Source organism: Peromyscus maniculatus, chromosome 4 (genome assembly GCF_049852395.1).
Source record: "Peromyscus maniculatus bairdii isolate BWxNUB_F1_BW_parent chromosome 4, HU_Pman_BW_mat_3.1, whole genome shotgun sequence".
In the NCBI taxonomy this organism is placed as follows: Eukaryota; Metazoa; Chordata; class Mammalia; order Rodentia; family Cricetidae; genus Peromyscus; species Peromyscus maniculatus.
Window position 1 is genome coordinate 51,199,233 of NC_134855.1, and position 24,445 is coordinate 51,223,677.

A 24,445-nucleotide genomic window follows, 5' to 3' on the forward strand; every position below is an offset into this window, starting at 1 on the left:
GCAGGATTGTAAAAGAAACGATTACCCTTGACACAAACAGAAGCTGCAGCCCTGCACTTTGTAAAACACCGTGTTGATTTGGATATCCTGGTGGTCCAGTTTGCCTTTTGCTTTGTGGCTTTGGCTGGTTTGGGTATCAGGTACCAGCTGAACTCCTGACATCCATCCTCCACTTCCCAAGTCCTGGGGTTACAAGTGTGCACTGCCATGCTGTTTTTTTTTTTAAACAGTAGTCTGGGTTTTGCTCCCAATTTTCCTCTTTATAAATAACTGCTGTTAGAAGCCATTTTTCTAAATTTGAAATACTTTCATTTCCCTTCCTAGAATCGTTTCTTTACTCAAATCTTGTTTTACTGAAGGGTTTCTTTTCAAAAGCATAGTGGTTTTTTATTTTTTCATTTATTTGATTAGAATTTAGTAGAGTTGGAAAAGTTAACTATATACAGCACATTTCCAAGAGTGACTCCCTTTTGTTGGTGCTAAGAAGTATCTATATTTCTTAGCCAGGTTAGGTTTTGGAAAGTGCCTCAAATGTAGGGCTGAAGCTTCATATAAATATGACACAAACTTAATACAGATGTGCCACAAACTTAATACAGACATAAATATTTCAAGATTTTTTTGTTGTTATTCTTTGGTTTGGTTTGGTTTGTTTCTTGAGACTGGGTTGCTATGTGGCTCAGCTGTCCTTAAACTCTCCATCCTCCTGCCTCAGTCTTCTGAGTGCTGAAATGAGACCGGCGCCATGACGCTAGCTTGTTTTCAAGTTCTTGAATTTTCCTTATGCCTGCACCTGTCACTTACACATGTGGCACTTAATAAACTCCACAGGGGTACAGAATCTGAATACAGGAGGTGGAAGAAACCTCCATTCCAAATGAAGACTTCAATTTCATAGGGATGGAAGAAACAAGGGCATGCCCAAGCCACACAGCAGAGGACAGAGTGGTGTAGAAATCCAGCCTTCTGAGGAGCATGAGAAGTTCTGAAACTGTCCTGGGGTTCCTACGATGTATTTTCAGGGTCTGGAAATAATATATCTATAAGAAATTTTCTCATATGTAAAATTAAATCAAATTATAAAATAAAAAAAAAGAAATTGAGAAAAAAAATTTTCAGTCTATTTGGCATATTTTCAATGATAATCACCTCGTGTCCACCTTACAATTAAGGAGTCTCATCAGTCAGCACTTAGATTTCACTTTATATATTAAGTTTGAGCCAAGTGAAAGCCAGATGGTGTCACAACTTACAGTTAAATGAAGACTGTCTAGGAGTTTGAAGAAAGAGAGGCCGTGAGATAACCAGATCATAACCTTGTATGTGTAAGTAACTGAAGCTAACCTAACAAAAACAGGGAGCAGAGTTCTACTTTACATTCCAAGCTGTGATCTACATTACCCAAATAAGATCCTTTCTTATAACCAACACTGTAAGTTAGAATTAACATAAATAGGCATGGATAATTAACACTTTAAACTAGAGTTAACATAAGCCGATACTGAGGTCCTTGAGAAGGAATTGGCACTCTGAAATTTGGATTCTTCTCGCTCTGTCAAGAACCAGAGCTGTGCAATGACAGCTGGTACTGGCAGGTCTTTGGGCTTGCTTTCATAATTTGCATAATGAAATATCTTAACTGGACCAGCAAAAAGGTATAGAAATGGACTATTTATGCATTCAGTGTACATTTGAAACTGTTTGATTAGCGAGTGAAGCTCGGCATCACTGGTACTGGGTTTACCGGATGTGTTAGCAACTGATTAGCCGGGCGGTGGTGGCGCACGCCTGTAATCCCAGCACTCGGGAGGCAGAGACAGGTGGATCTCTGTGAGTTCGAGGCCAGCCTGGTCTACGGAGCGAGATCCAGGACAGGCACCAAAACTACACAGAGAAACCCTGTCTCGAAAAACAAAAAACAAACAAACAAACAAACAAAAGCAGTTGATTTCAAAGGAAAAAACAAAGCAAATGGTTGTGCAGGTAAGGACAGAAATGGCAAAGGTGGTTTGTAAACCAATCTGAAAAGGACTGAGCATGAGATTTTAAGATACACGGAATGGGTCTGTGATTTTGACTCTTTGGTTGTAAGCCTAGCCTTTGGCAACTGAACCATAAAATCATGCTAGATGTATAATAATCTGATGATCACAGGACACCTTGACTGTACCAGTGAACTCATGAGTGCTCTAGACAGATCTCCGCATGCATGTTTGCAGGGTTTGGAGGCAGCGAGGCCTTTTGACAAATCTATTTGCGCCTCTCCCACTCTCATTACAAATCTACCTGGTTAAGCTTGAGTATGGAGATCAGCTGGGGCCGGCCACCTGTGTTTGGAATTACAGTCTCTAGGTTCCTTTAATGTGACATTTCACGACAAGTCACATGCTATGACAGGGAGACTTGCCTCGAAGAAGCACAGACTGTCTTGTGTTTCTGTCATTCTGTCATCCCTCTCCACATTGCTGCCTCACTCCAAAAGGCCATGGACTTAGGGGGGACCAGCTTGACCCTCAGGGCGTGAAACCAAAGGTCTTCCCAATGGTCACTTCCTGGCCCCTGCTTATTAACCACTGTATGATTTCCCTTCTGGTACCATTTTACAATGTCAAATTTGTGATATAAGTACAAAGACAACCAAACCAGACAGGACTTTTCACAAACATACCAGAATGTCTGCTTCTAAATGAAGGACACATTTCAAAATAGCAATGTTAGCTTACACATTTTGCCATGGTTTTTGGAGTCAATTGAAAGAGTATTCTTTATCATTGGGTCCTCTATTAAAATTGATTTTATTTAACCTATATGAGTGTTTTGCTTGCATGTATGTCTGTGCACCACATGCATGCCTGGTGCCCAGGGAGGCTAGAAAAGGACTTTGGATTCCCTGGAACTGGAGTTACAGATGGTTGTGAGCCTCCATGTAGGTGCTGGGAATTGAACCTAGGTCCTCTGGAGCAGGCAGTGCTCTCGCCCACTTTAAGTCATCTTCACAGCCCCTCTACATCCTCTTACCCACTTTTCTTGTTCTCTTATTGCCTCTTTTCTCTCTATTAAATGATTGATAGATTCTCATTTCTTGAATGTGTGCTATGTACCAGACGTAAATACCGATACTTTTCATCCTCAGAATATCTGTGTAATGTGCTGCAAGCCGGCTTTAGAAGTAGTAAAACAGAAGACCCAGGGGCTGGGGAGATGGCTCAGAGGTTAAGAGTACCGGCTGCTCTTCCAGAGGACTCAGGTTCAATTCCCAGCACCCACATGACAGCTCACACCTGTCTGTAACTCCAGTTCCAGGGCTTCTGACACCCTCAAAGACATACATGCAGACAAAACACCAATGCACATAAAAAAACAAACAAACAAACAAACAAATCACAAGAAAACCCCATAAGACCCAAAGGCAGTTAATTTCTATGAGGCAAAAGCACAGTTTGCAGTTCAGTAGGATTCCAGAAGTGAGCTCTGGGACACCTCTGTCCTTTTCCACCTGGGGTCTCCACGAGGGTGCTACACTGAGACCGGCCTAGAGCCAATGGCCGCCCAATGAAAAGAACCACGTGACTGAAGACGGCTTTGAGCCAGGCAGAAATAATGCACTCAGCAGATAACTCAGCTCTGCAGGTGTGTGTGTGTGTGTGTGTGTGTGTGTGTGTGTGTGTGTGTAACAGAGTAAACACCTTGACCTGTGCTAACAGACTTCGGGTGGATCATGGATGCTGAGGTCTTTCAGAGGGAGAGGGGGGGGGCAGACTGTAACAGTCCTTTCATGAGACAACTTACCTGTCCACAAATAGGTGCTGTACAGGGAGCTGTACAATAGAACAAACACCAAAATTTGTCCAACAAAATTTTTTTCCTTAACAAAATTCCATATCATCATTCCAGCACAAACAATAGACTAAAGAAAAAATTGTTAAAAGATTTTGTAAGTAGTTAAAAGTAAATTGTATGACTCAATATAACAGGGAAAAAAAACTATTACTCTAATCATACCCATTGAAGTTTCATTCACAGAAAATAATCATTTATTTAAAATTATCGCTAACCATCAACTACTATATATTGGTTTTACTAAAATTTCAAGCTTTATGATTAAAAACCTCTTTTCCATAGAGCCTTCAACAATGTACATATTAAATGAAAATGAAGACCATATTCTAAATTTTAGCCTTATTTAGTAATGATTTACATAGAAAATGTTAAACTTCTTTCCGTTAATGACACTATGCCAAGACCTAAGTGTAAAGTAAGGTCACACGAGCACTCTTTTTATTACTGTTTTCATCTTCAAGATGGAGTCTTACTTTGTAACACAGGCTGATTTCAAACTCACAGCGGGCTTCCTGCTTCCGCCTCCTAAATGCTCAGAATTGTAAGTGTGAGTCACCACACCCAGGTGAGAGTTCAATTTTTAATGATTCAATCATTTGTATTTTAAAAAATGTAACGTTATCACTAATTGCCATTATTAATCTTAAAGTTTAAGACCTATTGCAACATTTAATATAGCAAGCATAAATTAGTTGTAATTAAATTATAATTGATTATATCTGCTAATAATTGGGACTTTGTAACTGAAAAAAAAAACTCTTAAGAAAGTAATTTTCTCTCATATAGCACAATATTCCTAGGGAAAGCACCACTTAAATACCTACTAACCTGAGCGACGAGCAAATTAGTTGTAAGCATATGAGGAAGCTGCTTGTATTTCTTACTCAAGAGAAGAATAGCCAGAGACCAGATCTTGAAGATAAAAGTTTCAAGTTATTTATGTTTCTCAATCTTTATAATTACTTACTAAATAGCATATTAGAACTCTTTTTTGTTGTGGGCTAGATTGAACTCAGGGCCTCCTATATACTAGACAAGCATCCAACCACTGAGCTACATCCTAGCCCTTGGTTTCTTTAGGACAGGATCTCACTGTATAACTTAGACCTGCCTTGAACTCCAGATCCTCCTTACTGAGCCTCCCAATGCTTAAGTAACGGGTGTGTGCCACTATATCTGGTCCCCATGATTAGTATTTTTAGAAAATTCTCTTTATCCTCATTCCAGAAGAAATTTTAAGGTTTCATTAAAATTGAAGGTTATTGCCAGGTGATGGTGGCGCCCGCCTTTAATCCCAGAACTCGGGAGGCAGAGACAGGCAGATCTTTGTGAGTTTGAGGCCAGCCTGGTCTACAGAGCGAGATCCAGGACAGGCACCAAAACTACACAGAGAAACCCTGTCTTGAAAAACAAACAAACAAACAAACAAACAAACAAAAAAAGAAGGTTATTAATATAAATTACTGTATCCAAAGTGAAATAAAGGCATGAGGAGATGCATGGTTAACAAATTAGTTCTTTAAGAACTAGGGGCTTGACAAAGGTCATATTCTAAGTTTGCCTACCTTCAGCGTCTGGGCTAGGACACAATGTCACAGCCAATTATTCAGGAAAGAACTTTTCTAAATTGTTTTCCTTTCTGAATTTTCTGACCCTAGCTCCTGAGGAATCTAAATTCCAGGTGGTCTTATTTCAAACAACACATGCCTCCCACACCAAGATTAATCTTGTATTCCTGGTATTTAAAAGGATTAGGTTTCTCCTTCTCATCCTCCTCCTCCTCTTCCTTCTTTTCTGGCTAGTACTAGGATTGGACCTAGTGCCTCATGCATGCTAAGTACATGTTCTAAACTAAGCTACACCCCAACCTGAAGACTGAGTTTCTATTCTACCTTCATACTGCCCAGGAAAGTATGCTGGTTAATTTTCTTCTTGTCCCTAATTGCCAAAAGACATTGATACCTTCTGTCTCCCCAAATTACCTTCTTATCGAGGAACATAGATTTTTAAGAGTATGTGATAGGCTGGGTGGTGGTGGCACACACCTTTAATCCCAGCACTTAGGAGGCAGAGGCAGATGGATCTCTGTGAGTTCAAGGCCACCCTAATCTACAAAGAGAGTTCCAGGACAGCCAAGACTACACACAGAGAAACCCTGTCTCCTTTGGGATTTCCTAATAATCATACTAATCATATATTTATTTATTGTTAATATACATACCCATTCTCATATCCATTCCCTTTAAGAATAAACATTGTCTTTTTCAAATCTAGAATAATTCTGACTGAATTCAGCAGGCAATCTGACTTATACGATACTCTCATTAAAGCTACATATTTGAGCTAGCAGAATCAAATTTGAAAAGTTATCTGGTTCCATTTAAATAAATGGTTAATCTTGATCCCAAAGACCTTTGTTGATCCTATGATTCTAGAATAGCTAGTATTTGTGTGGTGATCATTATTCATTATCTCATTATCTCAAACCTTAAAACAATTCATTGAACTAGGTAAAATGATTATCTTTATAGCTAAGAAAATTAAGCTTAAGAGAGGCTAAATAACTCCAAAGAGACACATAGATAACTTGATACAGGATAAGGAATCAAATCAAGTTTGACTAAGTTACACACACTGCCCACTAGACAACTCAAAACTTCTGATTGGAAAGACAAACTTAGTTAATTAGGAAGTTGATATTGCATTTTGTTTTTCAGATAGACTTTAGTTTTCCCTTTTGTTTTTTTAAGAAAAAGTTTTTTTTTAAAAAAATCGTTTTCTCTTAGTAGTTATTATCAAACTTATTTTGTAGTTTCTATTCAATTTGACACCGAAACATACTTACCAAGGAGACCAGGCTGATAATACTTATATCAAAACTAACATTCTGAATGGCATACGCCAATGGCTTAGCATCCATGGTGGGAAAGGTCAATAACCAGGCAGAAACATACATGATTGGAGCAGACACAAATGTACTTATTACCATCCCTGACGTTATCTGCAAAAATGAAATCAAATTAAGGAATCATAATCTTACCTAAACAATTGCTTCAAATTTAAATACCCATAATACACTAATGCATTTTAAAATGAAAATGAAAACCAGTAAGGACAAGAGAATCCAGCATACGATCTGATGCCACACTTCTCCTTTCTGAGAGTAAGCTCCATTGGCCCCTTTCCAATCTAGGTTCAAATGATATTTACATATAAAAATACTACAAATTAGGCTGTTAATTATCTTCTAGGTTCTGGGAGGAGCACCCTTCCAATGGTCTAATTAAATCTATGAACAGTTTTCTTCCATGCTACTTCATAAACTATGGGGGAAAACCAACAGAAAATAATTACCAAACATGATATAGATTAATTAATGGGACTGTCCCTTATATTACATTTCAGAACTCCTTAATACAATATACATACACACCATTAATTTACCAATTTTATCTAGTTTATTGTGGAGTATTTTCTTGTGGTGACTGAATTACAGTGAACGAAATTTTTCCCCTCAAAATTCCAAAAGTAACCCCTCTGTAAACAACTTTAAAGCTTAAGTCTAAGCATAGATGCAAAGTACTTGAAACAAAACAAAACAAAGACGAATAAAAAAGCATGGGTTTAAAAAAAATAAAAGAACAGCATAGATGAATAAGGTTCCCATATTAAATAACTATGGTTGCATAATGTTACAGAATATCTCTTTATTTACAGTGTGACAGCTTAGAAAGCTCAAATTCTCATTTAAAGAATGTTGCTTTCTGCATTTTATGACTTCATTTTTCTCTTCACCACAGAAACCAGTGCATACATACAATCTCTACTTCCATGTTGAACTGCGTCGCAAAGATCGCCACTCCGGGGGCTACAGGAAAGACGCCATAGAGAAAGGCGTAATTCGACAGACTTGTGTGGTTCACGACACTGGTACCCTTGTCCAGCAGTTCTACCATTTCTCTGCACAGAAGGGGCAGCACCAGGCTGGAGAAAGAAGAGATGGAGAATGGACTTAACACCAGTGCCTGGCTGTCCCTGCGAGTAATTGCACTCGTGAATCTGGAATTTTGTTACTGCTTCCCTCCTGCGCAGTGGGAATTTATATTTTCATATATTCTGTTCTGCTGGACATTTTGTTGAAAGTCAGGAATTCAGCTAGGAGCCATTTTAAGATCAATGTCCTGGAATATTTCAAACATTAGGGAATATAAAGGGGAAAATAGATTTTCACAAATATTTTTTGCAAAAAAAGAAGTGAACATTATAATTATAGCTGCTTTCTTGCTTCTTCTATTGGTGAATTGAAACGTTAAATGAAAAAGAGGTTGAAAATCTTAGTCACTTCTTTCAAGAAAATTTCTAAACTTTTTGGAAAAAAAGCTGAACTTTGTGATTAAGTATTTAAATGGTTCAATTAATAGTAACAATGCAGCCTAATAAAATTCTAAAAACTAGAAAAGTCGGCATCTTAATCATTAGTTCTTGGTATTTGTAAATTGAAAAAAAAAAAAAAAAAAAGGTTCAGCAGAGGGAACTGAAACACCCACGTGGAACCGGAAAAACAAAGGGAAGCCGGGTCTGGTGAGGAATCTATTATTAGAGTCTTCACAACTCTGCGGAAAGAACAGAGCACAGTCACCAAGCCCGCAGGCTCGCCTTCAGAATGAACAAGCTGACACCCTGTCACAGCAGCGCCTAGGGAGGTACACTAGGGTTGTGAGTGTGTGTCCATGCACACATCCAAGGCCAAAGGCTGACAGTGGATGCCCTCCTCCATTGCTCTCTCTACCTTATCTTTTGAGACAAGACCGCCCACTGAACCTGCAGTTCACCACTTGGGCGCGGCTGGCTGGCCAGGAAGCCCCAGGGAATCTTCCGGTCTCCGCCCTCCCAGTGTTGAAATTATAGACAAGCGCCACGATGTCTGGCTTTTTACATGTCTGCTGCGGAACCAAACTCATGTTCTCCAGCTTGTGCAACAAGCGCTGTGCATACGGAACCGCCTCCCCAGCCAGGAGTCACCCTTGGCTATTAGTTTTAACAGAGAATTCATGCAGCTAAGGCACTGCAATTCCTTTACACATTTATGTATGTACATGTTTATTTTATGAGTGGGGGTGTGGTGCCTGCTTGTATTCCTGTGCATCATGTGCTTGCAGTGCCCACAGAGGCCAGAAGAGGGAGGTAGATCTCCCTGGAATTGGAGTTAACAGACGGTTGTCAGCTACCATGTGGGTCCTGGGAATCAAACCCTGGTTGTCTGAAACAAGAGTCAATGCTGAGACATATTTTTTTAATTAAAAAAAAAATCAAATATCTAATAAGAATAAAAGACCTTGAAAAAATTTAACTAACATTGAAATTACAATATTATCATTATTGAAACAACACTACGGTGGAAATACTAACTCATGCATTCTGAAAAACATATTACCACCAAAAATATTTTTCAGAATTTATTTTTATTTATTTTGGAAATATAAACATATAGCATTGTCCTAGTCCCATGAATTTAACTCTTTTTTTTTTTTTTTTTGTTTTGTTTTGTTTTGTTTTTCGAGACAGGGTTTCTCCATGTGTAGTTTTGCGCCTTTCCTGGAACTCACTTGGTAGCCCAGGCTGGCCTCAAACTCACAGAGATCTGCCTACCTCTGCCTCCCGAGTGCCGGGATTAAAGGTGTGCGCCACCACCGCCCGGCGAATTTAACTCTTATATAAGAGTTGAATTCCACATTTAAGGATTCCCTAAGTATTTTGGGTAATATTGCAGTAAAATTAACTCAATGGCTCACAAGCCACTAAGCCGAAGGACTATTAACTAAAAAGCATTTCCACTGCAATGCTGTTCCAATAATGATAATCTAAAAATGTTTATATTGGCTTACCTATGTTTTGAACATTCAACCAAACTCACTGTCACTGAATAGTTTCCAAAATTCTTAAAAATAGTGCATATTAAGAATTATTATTATTAAACAATAATATGCTTTTACTTTATGATTTTTAATGGACTTAGAGATTTTGCAAAATTTATTTTAAAAACATGATCTAGGGGTGCGGTATAGCTCAGTGATAGAACAGTTACCTAGCATGTACAAGGTCCTGAGTTTGATGCCTAGAACTATAAAAATTGATTAACTAAGTATGATTTTACTCAGACATTGAAAATATTAAGTAAACCTTACACAAAAGTCAAATGGAAAAAAGAGAGCCTGAAGTAAAACCAATCATCTTTGTATTCTGACTGTAAAGTAGAAAAAATAACCTGCATGCCTTAGTAAGGAAATAACTTTTGGGGTTGGGGATTTAGCTTGGTGGTAGAGTGTTTGCCTAGCAAGCGCAAGGCCCTGGGTTCAGTCCTCAGCTTCGAGGGGGGGGGGGGGAATACGAAATAACTTTTTTACAATATACAAATAGCCTGTTTTCCTTAAAATCACAACCATATAAGTAAAAATTAATGTTTAAAGGGAAAAAAGTAGGTGCAATACAACCCAATGAATTGGTTAAATAGGCTTTTCCCCCAAACTACCATTCCCAAATCAGATAAGCGAAACTCACAGTTTAGCGGTGATGAGAAGTGTGAGCACCACGAAGGCCGACTTCTTCAGGCGCTTTATCTTCCCCACCATTGTCAGGCCGAGGTAAAACAGGGCCGACCCAGAGAAGGAATTCGCGAGTCCATCCAGGAAATTTTCCATGTACACAGGGATCTTTTTATCAAGAATAAAATTGAAGGCAATGCCAACGAAGACCATAAATACTATCGGGTTCTGTAACACACGCAGAAATCCAAGTCCCACAATTTTTACTTTATTTTGAGAAGCATTTTGAGTGTCTTTCGACTTCTGGATTTCACAGAAGATAAACCCTATAGGGTTTAACATCATAAGAGATATTGGTGCCACCAAATAAATGTACTGGAGGTATTCTGGGTATGTGGTTTCATACAGAGCTTCAACTGTAAAACAAGAATACTGGTTTAAAGTATTTCCACAGAATTATACAAATATGTGTATAACGTTTTCTGTGCTTGTTTATTCCATTGAAAATTACTCTAAATAGTGATGCATAACCCCATTCACTTATTTTTAGAAAGGCAAATTTTAGTAATAAAACTGACAAGGAAGAAAAACTTACTATATTAAGTACCATCCAGTTTATAAAATATCAATCAACTTTAAATTATTTTTTATAAAATAAAACTACCTATTTTCCCATAAAGGTGCTTAAAAATGAATCTCTAAGAAGAGGGCAGAGCAGTAAAGTTTTTAAAGGAGCAATTAAGTATAATCTGTATAAGTAATGATAGCAAGAAGATATTTGCTCGAGCTCATGGAGTAAACATCTTCATTGGTGCTACCGAAGGCTAGGCAGGAGTCAGGTAGCAGCAGATCGGGGAGGGTGGAGTCAGGAGCTCAACAGCACTGCCCTGATGGAGACCACACTCCACAGGGAAAGATGGAGCGACGAGAGACAGCTGACAGGAAGCAGGTCAGGACCAGAGGCACTTATGAATTAAGTTCTCGTCAGACTGTGAGCTATCAAGTTAGTATTTTCCAGATGTGGTCTAGGATGTGGCCCACATGTCTGTCAGCTGACAGGGAGGAGAGGCTTCCCTGGAGATGAGGAGGTCACGGAACTGAAAGGGCAGAGAACTCAGTGGGTAGCTGAGGAGGATGCTAAGGTCACATGAAAAAGAAGGTGAGAGTCAGCCATTGAGGTCTGCAGTGGACGGGAGGAAATGACGAGAATGGAGAGGAGTGACTGAGCCAGAAAACATCACCTGTAACAGCTGTCAGCAAGAAAGCAGCGAGCAACGTCATGATAGCACCAGGTAACTATGAGGAAGAGGGCGCCAGTCATCCCTACCCTTGCTTAGGGGGCACATGGGCTATGAGGAAATGAAAGCAATGGATGCTTCCAGGCAAGACCAGAGAAGATGCTCAAGGAAGGACCTGGAAAGCATTTCAGAGGAGAATAGCATGGAGACACACAGTGTATTTAACTCTTGCAAATATAACTACCTGTTTTTGTTTGTTTGTTTTTGTTGTTTGAGACAGGGTTTCTCAGTGTAGTCTGAGCTGTCCTGGAACTCACTCTGTAGACCAGGCTGGCCTCAAACTCACAGAGATCCGCCTGCCTCTGCCTCCTGAATGCTGGGATTAAAGGAGTGTGCCACTGTGCCACCACCACCTGACTAGTAACTGCACAGTCTTTTTTTTTTTTTTTTCATTTTTCAAGACAGGGTTTCTCTGTGTAGCTTTGGTGCCTGTCCTGGATCTCACTCTGTAGACCAGGCTGGCCTCGAACTCAAAGAGATCCACCTGGGATTAAAGGTATACGCCACTGCCGCCCGGCTGTAACTACACTTTCTTAAGAAAATAAAGCAATCACTTTTCCTCAGCATGCCCCCCAAAGAGCCTGTTACTTACTGAAGAATGAGGCTGGATAAAACAAAAAACAAAAACAAAACATGCCGCGAGGTTAACAAGAAATGGCGCGTTACGCAGCACACACGCTATATTTTGTGGGTGATGGAAGAAGTTTTTCGAGAGCTTAGAAGACACAATGGCTTGAGAAGCTAATGCTACAGAAGACCTTCCTAAGTGGTTGGGATCACACTTCTAGCAGTTCTAGAAGGTGAAGACTGGGGAACTGACCCGGGGTGGAACAAGGCAACTTAAAGCCGCCAAATACACAACTTGGTCCTTGGGCTCGTTCTGGACACAGAACTTGAACCTATCCAACTGGAAGTATACAAAAGCTCTCATTCATAATGGAAGTTGAGAAATAAAATGAACTGCCACAATCATTCCAAAGAGAGAGGCAATCATGTGAAAGGAACGTAGATTGAGTTACATTTACACTAAGATAAAGTGATCCAGACAGGAAAATACAGTTGTTTACCTACTCGGGATTCATAAGTTCAGTTAATGTCAGACACGTGTCCCGTTAAAGTTATGTAATAGGTTATATAACCTCAGAACTTCACCTTGATCTCATTAGCTACTCTTACTTTTTTATAAGATTCAAATCATTTCTCTCCCAGTTAAGCACACACATAGGTCTGTAATATCTCCAAAATAGAGCAGAGGTTAAAAGCATCTGATTGCATAAAACTTGATCAGTTCCCTTCACTGATTTCCAAATTAGATGTGTGGGCTCTATGGCTTCCATGTTTTCTCCCGCTTTACTTGTTTAAGTAAAAGCCCATCTTGATAATCATTCTTAGGCAGCTACACTTCTTAGGTATTTCACCTCTAGGAAAGGGTATCCATACCTACCTATCACTTCAGTTCCTTGAATGGAGTATATATTTGGGGAATGTCTTACATTTTCAGCCTGGTTTTAAGAATTTTTCCTAATTGGCCACAAGGCAATGCAAAAGTGTTTTCTGTGGCAACCTTCATCTCCAACTCCACACTCTCCTCAAAGCCCCTTATACCAATCGATCACTTGTGTCCAGAAATATCCATTCCTGGCACATCATTGATCACTACCACATAATGAAGTCTGCCTCTCCCTCCCTCTCTTTCTCAAGGATTCAATGCAAGTCCGAGCAGCAGTTTTCCATTGCCATTGCTAGGCAACAGCCCCATCCTTCCTTTGGCTTCCTACGTGCCCAGTTATCCACGGGTAACGAGAACAGTAAACATAGTGCAGGGGACGGCCTGGGAGGACTTCCACCCCATCATTTTTACAGTGTCTTACTGTTCTGTCTTCCTGGCTATTGTCAAGCTCTCAGGGTACCAAATTTATACATTAAACCTGATCCTAGGTAGATATGGATTAGACAACATTTATTGTATAGATGCATAATTGAGAATCTCATCACTCAGGATGCTGAGGCAAGAACTAACTGCTGCTGGGAGTTCACGGTCTACTATTTATAGGAGTCAGAAAAGACACACGCTCTTGTCAAATATGAATGACTACTGTCCTTCCTTCCTTCCTTCCTTCCTTCCTTCCTTCCTTCCTTCCTTCCTTCCTTCCTTCCTTCCTTCCTTCCTTCCTCCCTCCCTCCCTCCCTCCCTCCCTCCCCCCTTTACAGGGGCTTTTGTATTCTCTCCTCTTGATGCTTACTCCTATTAGTTAAAAGTCTGGAAATTAGGTTATCTGGTATACCCACTAACCAGTCTCCTTCTGTGTTTTCCCCACCACCCCTTCCATCCACATCATCATCTCCAAAGAGTGCCATCTAAATCACAACTACACAGAGTCAAAACTTTCCAAAATTAATATTTTTCTACCGTTTCCACCACTTACTGGAACAGCTCTCGTGGCTTTCTTTTAATGAGCACAGCCAGTCCCCGCGATTGTCCTCCTATTTATCGAAGACATCTTTCACCACACTATAAAGCAGACTCCCTCTGCCAGATCCATGTCGCCGCCGCGGCAGACAAACACTACATTCAGAACCACGAGCTCCACTTGCTGATCGTGACTTCATGCTCTGACCTCTTGAATTTGTCCCTTTCTCAAGCCTGCCTAATATCTAAGGCCAGTCTCTGGACTCACTCTACCAAGTCTCCAACCTGCGTCCGTAAATCTCTCCCTCTCTGGAATACTGTGATACTCTGTCTTATAGCAATGCCACTTCAAGAAATTCTAAGTCCCCTGAAGGAGTCATTGTGGAACCCACAGACCCCACCCAACACAGTACTGACCAGATCTGATGGACAGAATGAACTACTTCATCAACTAATGCTAAGGGTTTCAGATATAGTGAAAATGTATTTTGTATCATACCACAATTTATATCTGCTATTGGTCAATCTAGCTTTTTTGGATCTATATTTTACTTTTAAAATTACCACTTTCATTAGCGGTTTTTGATGCATGTGTGTGTGTGCACTTGTGTATGGAGGCCGGAGGTGATGCTGAACGTCTTTCTCAAGCACTCTCTACCTTACTCTTTGAAGGGCCTCTCATTGGACCCGAGCTCACCGATTGGACTAGCCTGGCTACCAGCACACTGCAGGCATCTTTTCTCTACGCCGCCCCCAGCACAGGGATTTTAAGTCCACACGGGGCTCGTACTTACAAATCAAGCTCTTCACGAACCTAGCCCTTCATTTTGGTTTTTGATGCAGTATCTCACACTGTAGCCTAGGCTGGCTTTGAACTCCCAGCAGCCCTTCTGCTTAGGCCTCCTGAATAACAGGTTTAACAATTTATTTTAAATTGGCCAATAAAAAATCACATGTGTTATATACATGTTATTTTGAAATTTACATGTTTTAGAATGGTTAAATTAAGCTCACCAGTATACATATTTCTTATGTACTTTTAATGATGTGAATACTTACATTGTTATTAACTGTATTCACTATGTTGTACAATAGCTCTCTTGAACTTAGTCCTCCTATCTGACTGAAATTTCATGGTTTTTTTTCCTTTTCACACATTGTGAATATTTATAAAGCAGGTTACAATTGGAGACTTTTAACTCAGCTGAACAAGTGCATAAGGGCAAAAGAAGTTACGACTAGTGGGAGAGCAAATAATCGCGATCAAATAAATACTTAGTAAATACCAGTAGAAAGGGGTTCAACACGCGGATTTTAGTCTCTTTTGCCACTCACTTCCATAATTACTTAACAGTCCCTCTTTATAAACTGGCAGTTAGCAACTTGAAGACAGTCTTTCAAATTGGAAAGGAAAATACACATGAATACAGTGACCTATAGCAACTAAAATTAGATTTATAATCACTACATCAACTATTAAGTCCTAATTAATTAATGATTATAAATAAGGCTCTTAGAGGGAGGGGGAATCCCATTATGAGGAGTTATTATATAGCTTGGAAGAACTAAGATAAAATTAGCCACCCGCTGTGACTCCTATTTTGATTCCTGCAGGGTTTCAATCTCTAGCGAGGAACACACAGACCCTGACAAGACCATTCCATTATTTAATGGCATCTAGTTAAATGGCTTCATCTCCATTGTGTTTACAGCTCAAGCACTGGAGCATAATTATGATTAGTCAGGGCACTTATGCTATCAGCATTGTTTGAAGAATAAATTATAGGACTTAACTATGCCCTATTAGTATCTTTTAATGACAGAGGCAGGGAGGCATTCTGATCTGCTGGAATTGGCATGTCACCTTGGTAGATAGACTCTTGGTTTCTTCTCACACCTGGATTTTTTAAAAGCACCTTTGAAGAGAATTGTTCTAAAAGACAGGAGACTCTTTTTAGTCTGTAATTCACTTGACTTTAATGTAAAAGCTACATAGTAACATAACATGATTTATTTTCTATATACCACAGTCATAGTATACAGAAAAGATACATAGCTATCTTTTTCTTCATTCACTAACTTATCTGTCTTCTCTCCATGCCAGCATTTCCCAAGTCACCTGTAAACTGGGCAGATGAGGAGCACATGCAGCCCTAAGAAGGATGTTTCTTCTAATTCATTATCAATACTTCCCTCTGAACGACAGTGGGAATTCCTAGGAGAAGTTGTGAAAAACCCAAAAGAAAGGTCTTCCCAGAGACTGTCTTCTCTGCTCACCATGCACAAGAGTGGAGGACAGATGGATACTGCACTAACGAGTAACCCACTAGGGAGCAGACACATGACATAATGTTCTGAACACATCTTCCATTTTACAAGTAGATGAGAAGGCCGTCTATAGGACCGGTTTCTAATAAAGCTATAGTCTACAGCCTGGTATTACGAGAGTTATTGTCTATGAGTAAAACAAACAACAGAAATTATAACCCCAAATTGCACAACACATTCATCAAGGAAATTCAGGTTGCTATACCACTAAGGAGCTTGATTATTACCACATTTACTGACATAATGTGGATGTAAGAAAAACGGTGATGAAATGGCTGGGTATATATACTTTAAATTTGGAAAGTGTCTTAGTAGGAAAAGTAATTCATCCAATAGCTGTTTTCCGTACCTGCCCTTTCATCCCCTTTGTGGGTTCATGCATCTGTGTGTGCATCCAGAGACAAGAGGAGGAGGCCTGGAGTCTTTCTCCATCTCTCCACCATATTTTAGAGATGGCTCTCCCACTGAACCCGAAGCTCGTTTCAGTTAGGCTGACTGGCCAGTGAGTTCCAGGGTCCAGCTGTCCCTACCTCCCAGCACTGGGGTTAGAGGTAGGAAAAGCCTGTCCCTGACTTTCTTTTTTTTCCTTCAAGCTGGTAAAAAATGGCTTTTATTGAGGGCGAGGGAACACACACATAAAGCAAGCACACAGAGTGGAAGACCTTTCACAAGGCAGAGGGGGCCTCAGGAAGCTAAAGCCCTCACGCCTGGTCTTTACGTGGATGCTGGGGGTTTGAACTCAGGTCCTCTTGCTTTATCAGCACACTCTTACTAAGCCACCTCTCTAGCCCCGCCCCTGCCCCCCCAACATAATTTAAAGATGAAAACAACTGATTCTGTTCTGAAACTGCTAAATTACAGAGGGTGGTCAGGTCTTCTAAAACAGACTTACTTAGCCTGTTATGCAAGCATGTGGCATAAGAGAGTGCCTGGGATTTAGAACCAGAAAGCCTAGAGTTGGGTCTCAGGCACATGGCAGCTGCGTGACCCAGGTTAAAACAATCCTGTAACCCTGTCTCCTTATTTGAAAGTGATAACATCTGCCCTATTGAAATAATAAAATCCCCGGTAAACTATAAAGTTACAAATGTTAGTTCCCTTTATGAGCTCACTAGTCTATAAAAGTCTGACACTATATATCTAGTTCGTGTCTAAAATAAAAACAATATTTATTTAATACTTAACACTATGGTGACAAAGACACTTCTGGAGTCTTTACCCTACATATCCTTGACCAGACTACATTCTCAGATCTCTTAAGGACATGGACAAACACTAACTTCTGCTCTGTAATGTCACCTTAAAGTTTAGTGGCCGTAAAGGAATACCTACAGACGGTCTCCCTACAGTCCGGTCTCCCTACAGAGCGCTCGGCTGGGAACCTCGCTGACCTCTTCACTCTCCTGCTCTACTCAGAGCGATTTGATTTCCTTGGTAGTTTTCCACGGCTAAAGTAAGGAAAGGTGAAAAGTGTGACTCTCCACAATCTTTTTGGTGCCGGTGGTGAAATGGCTTGTGGGAAGAGGATGGGATAAAACGACTGAGGCCTGAGAGTTCCTGACAGGTTTCCACTGTACAATGTAATGCTCCACTGAATCTCTGCTCTAACGATACATCATCAGAGAGGCCTCAACCCACCCCTCTGCCACAGGGCTGTCTCCTCACATCCGGCCCTTCCTTACTCTTCTGACAAGGTCTGATAGGATTTTAGTTTCAGTCATAACTGTATTTCTTCATTAAAATATGAACTCAGTATGTTTGGGAACTTTGTTCCCAGGTCTCTTCCCAGCACTGGCACATAGCACTTTCCAATAAGTGAATGAAAAGGCACAGACACAACAGTCCCCATGCTGTGGTGTGTGGTTAAAATACACACAACCTGCATTTTTAAATATTAAAAAGTAGTTTCTAGGAATGGTGGTATATTCTGAAAAACAAAACATATTTCCTCTCAAGAAACCACAGCATCCCAAATTAGTGTGTTTATTGTTTTACCAGAAAATGTAAAATCAGGCTGTGTACAGAACTGCAGAAGCAATAGTTTCCTCTCCACTGCTGTCCTTAAACAAGGATTTCACTTCAACATAAATACACTGAAAATTCAAATAACAAGCTCATAAACAAATTTCAATGTAAAATAATCTAAATATTCTAGAGCATACGAACAAGGATGGTGTGGGAAAGCTATTAATGCCATAAATCCCCACTGCAGGCATGAGATGGTGAGTACTTTCAGAGGGACATAAGGATTTTTTAAACATAATTTAAATCAGAATATGATCCCTTCTAGAAATTAGATTTCTTTATATGAGATAATTGAGAAGAAATAGAATACTATGAGAAAGATTATCCCCTAAAGGTATTAGAATATGGCCATTTATTTTAGGTAGGTAATTTAATAATCCTTAAAACTCTGAAATCAAAGAAAAAATATTCTAATTTCAGACAGCCTTAAGAAAAAAATGATGGGTTGGTGGGGAGGGTCCAGGAGGAGTTGGAGCAGGGGAAAATTGTGATCAGAATATATTGTGTGAAAAAAAATTTCAAGTAAACAAATAATGAATGATTTCCTAGAGACAAGAATAAGAATGTCACTAACAAATGCTTAGATAAATCAAAAGCTTATGTTACCACATAAAACGCTTGAGTTTTTTTAAAGTTGAAGAATAAAAATAACTTACCTATAGGATATCCCAATGCAAAGTCATTACTTTGTGTAGCAAAAATAGGGAACAGTCCAGCTTTGCTAAATCGACTCTCGGGACTGGCAACCAATAAGGTTAATACACATACAATGAAAAACACAGAGGCTTTGCCAATTAAGATACTATATAGGAAAGCCCAATCCACATTGGAAAAATTAAGCACAACCATATTTTTGAAGAGTAAAGCTGGAAGGGCAAATCTGGAGACGAAATTCCCCAGTCCCTTGGCCTGTGTTGATGTGATGATATTGGCCCTTCCTGCTATGTAGCCACAAAGGACAATGCCAAAGCATTCTAGCAAGGCCGGGAAGAGCCTTGTTATTGACATTGAAGGAGGGTCATTGGTGGAATTAAATCCATGAGTTACGGTTGCAGACCAAGTCTCATTCACACTAACGGCAAGAGTTGAGTTCTTTGCTGAAATATAAGAATCCATTTTCTATCTTCTTCCCCCTCCAGCAAGGCCTCTGGGGGGAAAAAAAGGAAGAAAGAAAAAAGAAAAGAAAATTCAGTGTTACGACCAGCCAGGGTTCAGATTGAAATGGAACGCTGCAAACCTGGACTTATTTACATACTAAATGACCAAATAAATGTTCATACTCTCTTCAACGTCCACCAGGGGGAAATGCAATGGAGAGGAGGTGGGGGAGGTGTTTCACTCTCAAAGGTGGGCCAGCTCCAAATATTTATGTTCCCATTCTATTTTAGTGTCAGACATGAGGAAAATAAGATCCACAGATGTCACAGCAGCAGTGACGCCCTGTGGTTCTCTCCAGGGATCCACAATCCACCTCCATCTAGTGGACAAGAGGAGGAGGCCCAGTGTCTGCAAAGGACTGGCTTGCACCCAGATTCTCTAGAAACTTCAGAGGTCCTCAGGGACAGTTTAAGGAGCCACACTGGAACCAGAGGTCCCTTCTAGCCTGTGGCCATGCTTGAGCATAAGGGAGAATCATAACAGGGTGTCACTTACCAACTTGAACCCAAAACTTAACTTTTTATGCTTCACTTTATCGTCTGTGAAGTGGCAAGCTCAGTGGAGTCCTTACGCTCTAATCACACCCAGCACACAGTAACCACCTAACCAAGGCAAAATAAAGCTTTTGGTGGAGTATAAGGAAACCTAGGAAAGAAAAAAGTGATTTTTAGAAGTGGCATTCCACCAGCCTCCTCCTGGTTCCTTTTACGTAAGCACACGCACTGGCCTACAGTTCCTCAGCCCCTTTACACGTGTACTTCACGCTAACATTTTCTCTGCCGTCTGCGCTACCCACATAATTAGCACTTACCCATTCTCCAAACTCAACCATAAGGTTCAGGAATCATTTCATCAGGTGAGGGTTCTTTAATCACAGAGTTAGGCATGATTCTTCCTCAGAGAAAATCATGATCCTTTCCTTTAGTCTGCTTTTCTCCGTTTGTTTATCCCAATGCCTTGAAATGACTGCCTTATGCCCGACTCCTTTCCCAGACGTTAAATGTCACAAAAGCAAAGACCATGCATGTCTTTACACACTCCTGTGTCCCTAACATCTAGCACATAGGAAGCACTGAGAAAAAAAAAAACTTGATTCATTAAAATTTTCACCAAATTCATCAAATAACAACCTGTTCTTAAATCAGCCTCTTCTCTCGCGGTCAGTTCTCTCTTAGGTATTATCTAGTTCGTGAGTGGATGATCCCTCTTTCTAAATGAGAAACATTTCTCACAGCAGTAACAGCCCCTCACACACAAACTGCATCCTAAAGCGTTATAAAGATGTTCAAGAAGTTTTGAGGAGCACGCTCTGTGTGCTAAGGTGGCAACTGACAGGCCCCTCCTCCTGCTGCCAGAGACGCAATCAGCACAAACTTTAGATAATTCCGAGATGGATCAGTTTTTATTAGCAATTTGGAATTAATATAATAGCATGCCAGTTTCTAAGTAAGTGATCATCCTAGGTTTACCATCTAAAGTGACCTTACCTAAAACAGGGGGAAAAATCTGGTGTTTCCTGCAATTTGCAAAGCTTGGTTAAATTCTCAAATACCTACATCACATTCAAAAGACCCAGGTGACAAGCCAAAGGTCACCAGCTGACACACGGGGTTGTATAAGAGAATAGTCCCTGTGCTGCTCTCTATAAACCAAACCCTTTAAAAAAAAAAAACCTATATTTAATTGGGATTAAGACAAGTATTTCTTTTTTTTCTACCAGGATTAAACAGGAGTGGCCAATAGAAACCAATCCCACAATGTTCACATACTTGAGTTTTACCAAATAAGCGCCAAATTATGCTGAAAGGTACACCAAGAAGTTCTGGTTGGGACACATAGCCAGGTATTGGTTGGGACACATAGCCAGGTTATGTTGGTACACATAGAGAAGTTCTGGTTGGGACACATAGCTAGATTCTGGTTGGGACACATAGAAAGGTTCTGGTTGGGACACATAGCCAGATTCTGGTTGGAACACATAGAAAGGTTCTGGTTGGGACACATAGGAAGTTCTGGTTGGGATACATAGCCAGATTCTGTTGGTACACACAGAGAGGTTCTGGTCGGGACATATAGCTAGATTCTGGTCTGGACACATAGCCAGGTTCTGGACCTACACATGGCCATCCTTGAAGGATCTGATCAACAATCAGACATGAGTATTAAACTCTGGAGCCCCTAAGAAAAGTGCTCTTAGAAAGGTAATGAGTGGGAAAGGAGGTAAGAAACTGGCCCAGACTTCTGATGCTTTTTCAAAGTTCCCTATATTTCATTACTTGGATAACTCACAACCTCTTATTTGGACAACATAAGAACAACAGCGTAGTTGTATATTTTTTTAAAACAACAATCTTAATTAGCAACAGTTAAGTGAAAAGAGACGACTTCGAGGCTTCACCTTTATCAACTCTCTTTGGGCCAAGTACCTTGCCTCCCTCGGTCGGTTTCTTTAATCATGCCTAACTGTGTAAAATGAGTGGAGAAACCTCCTTGGAGCGATACTGTACAGAAAGGGCATTTCATGCACAGCGTATCACAGAATAGGCCTTCAAGAAATGGCAGCAACCGTCCTAGCACCAAGGGTGGTGTGCCATGCTGGAAGACAGCCCTGGAAGACAGAGGCACCACGGTCACAAGTTCAAAGCTAGCTGGGGCTACACACTGAGACCCTGCCTCAACAGACAGAGAAACAAACACAAACCTAACGGTCAAGGAATAAACCGGAGGGTGAGGTGAGGGGTGGGAGCAGAGAGACTGCGGACCTACTGGTAATGTCTAGAATGGTAACAGAGCAAAGAGCATTCCCTGTCCTAAGTAGCTCTACAAACACACCTGCCATTACAGATCCCCAGTAACAGAAGCACTAGATCCTCTGTAAAGTTACCAGTTTGGGATGTGTTTTAAAGTTACCAGGCTCTGTTTTATACCCACCAACTAAGAAGAGTTGAATTTGGTTTGGTTTTAAGTGGCTATTGACAGTGAACAAAGACCTCTTCATCAAGGGGATGGCCAATAGGTAAAGCAACACCCAGGTTCAACTTTCAATTAATTGAAAATTTAAAAAAAAACTTTAAAAAATAATCTGCCCTTCCCCCTTTAATTTTTCCAGCGTTATACAAGCAACAGTTCCTAAGGCAAATGAAAATTAAAACGACTTCTAGCCTGACATCATATCACACACCTGTAATCCCAGCACTAGGCAGGCAAAGGTGGGAAGATGATGAGTTCAAACTCAGCCTCAGCCACAAAGTAAAGCCAGTCGGGACTTACACTAGCGGTTGTTTTAAAATAAGGAAGGGAAAAAAATAAAAACAAACCTGAAGTTTTATCTCATACCATTTTAAACGTGGAAAAAAAAAAAAACCGCTTCCAAAGCACATTTTAAGATGAGCAAGCACCACAAGAAAGGAAGTTTTTAAAAAATGACATCCAGCCTTTTAATCTACAAAAACAAGGCTTGTTACAGAACAAACAAGTTGATGCGCCACTGTAAACGTGACTTCACTGGGGCAGACACCAGAAAATGAAGTGATCAAACGGTCTAGTCACTTTATATTTGACTTAGATAACATCACCAAAGCACTGGAATTGTAGGGTAATTGCTATTAAGTTAAAACGTGGTGCAGTGTTAACTTGAAAGAGAAGGCTTTAAACTCTTAGGCTGTTCTTTTCTCAAACACCCAATATCCTTTCTCCATGAGAAAAACCTAATGCCGTGTGGCACTCACTATAAAAGAACACTTAAACATCAACAGGCACCCCATTCACCGACTTTTTCCCTTGTCTGTCTGCAAGGGACAGACTTTGGCCCGCCAAGATAAAGAGTGCAGAGTCCCTAAGCGAATAGATGGCCCCGAGGGCAACTGGCATCTGTGGAAGTATAAAGTCAGGGCATGGGAGTCACGTTAGGTGCTCCGTAAAGAAGGGAGAAAATTTGGCGCAAAGCACCAGGTACCTGGGCAGAGGCGCTCAGAAAGGGCAGATAACTGAGGCCACCTTGGGATAAAGTGAGAAGTCCCAGATGACAGGGTAGGCAGGCGCACGTGCAACGGGGCGCTCTGCACCCTGGGGATGCAGCTCTGGCACCCAGGGGACAAATCGCCCCTTTCTGCGCGGACCGTCCCAAGTGTTCCCGCAGGTTTCAGGCGTAGGCGCTGCGGGGCAGAGGCAGACAGGCGCAGCAACGGGCCGAGGCCGGGGACACACACCAGAGCCTGGCGCTGCCCACTGATCCGGACCCCAGGGGCAGGGACAGGAGTAAAACCCAGCAGGTCCACGCTCCCGGCGCTCATCTCACCTGCTAGGTCCGCAGCCCGGGCTACGAGGAGAAGGAAGCCGGTGCTCGCAGAGGGCCAGGCAGCGAGCACTCCACCGTCATCTCCCGCCCCCAGCCCTCTCTTCCCAGCGGCGTGTGCCAGCGCCAGCTGCCTAACCACGTTCCGAGAAAGGGAGGGGTGAGCCGCTGCGGCCCTGTCAGCTACCTCGGCCGTCTGCGGCCCGGGTACCTCCTCCCCGCCTCCGCCCCGCCCTCAGGCCCCGCCCCTGGCCTGAAGGTCGGAGATGCGGGTCTCCGCCCTGCCGCGAGACCCCGCCCCGAAAGCGCGCGACCCGGCTCCGCCCCGCCCCAGGCCCCGCCCCCAAGCTCCAGTGACACACCCCGTCCAACCCTAGGGCCCCACCCTAAGGCCCCGCCCCTAGCCTGGAGAGCCCAGCTGTCGGTCTCCACCCCGCCGTCAGGCCCCGCCCCCAAGCCCAGGAGACACGGCTCCGCCCTGCTCCCGCACCCCAGGTCCCCCCCCCCCCCCAGCCCTCCCACGCAGCCCCTTTCCCGCCCTCAGGCCTCG

At 41.4% G+C, this 24,445-nt stretch overlaps 1 protein-coding gene across 6 annotated transcripts in view; it reads right to left on the reverse strand.

The window, feature by feature from the left end:
• Gpr155 (G protein-coupled receptor 155) overlaps nt 1-24,141 on the reverse strand; it is a 43,467-nt gene extending 19,326 nt beyond the window's left edge. Inside the window, exons 1-9 of one of the 6 annotated variants that reach the window (XM_076569674.1) lie at nt 23,899-24,048; nt 20,413-20,673; nt 20,119-20,246; nt 19,100-19,590; nt 10,399-10,798; nt 7,659-7,824; nt 6,686-6,841; nt 4,669-4,752; nt 3,790-3,907 (exon numbers count right to left, since the gene is read on the reverse strand). In XM_076569674.1, the coding sequence (XP_076425789.1) occupies nt 3,790-3,907; nt 4,669-4,752; nt 6,686-6,841; nt 7,659-7,824; nt 10,399-10,798; nt 19,100-19,559 (1,384 nt within the window). In that variant the 5' untranslated portion in view covers nt 19,560-19,590; nt 20,119-20,246; nt 20,413-20,673; nt 23,899-24,048. Of the gene's footprint in view, nt 1-3,789; nt 3,908-4,668; nt 4,753-6,685; nt 6,842-7,658; nt 7,825-10,398; nt 10,799-19,099; nt 19,591-20,096; nt 20,247-20,412; nt 20,674-23,898 lie in introns of all 6 variants that reach the window. The other 5 variants (XM_015988049.3, XM_006972433.4, XM_076569675.1 and 2 more) reach the window with 5 other exon arrangements.
• Between the last annotated feature and the right edge of the window lie 304 nt (nt 24,142-24,445).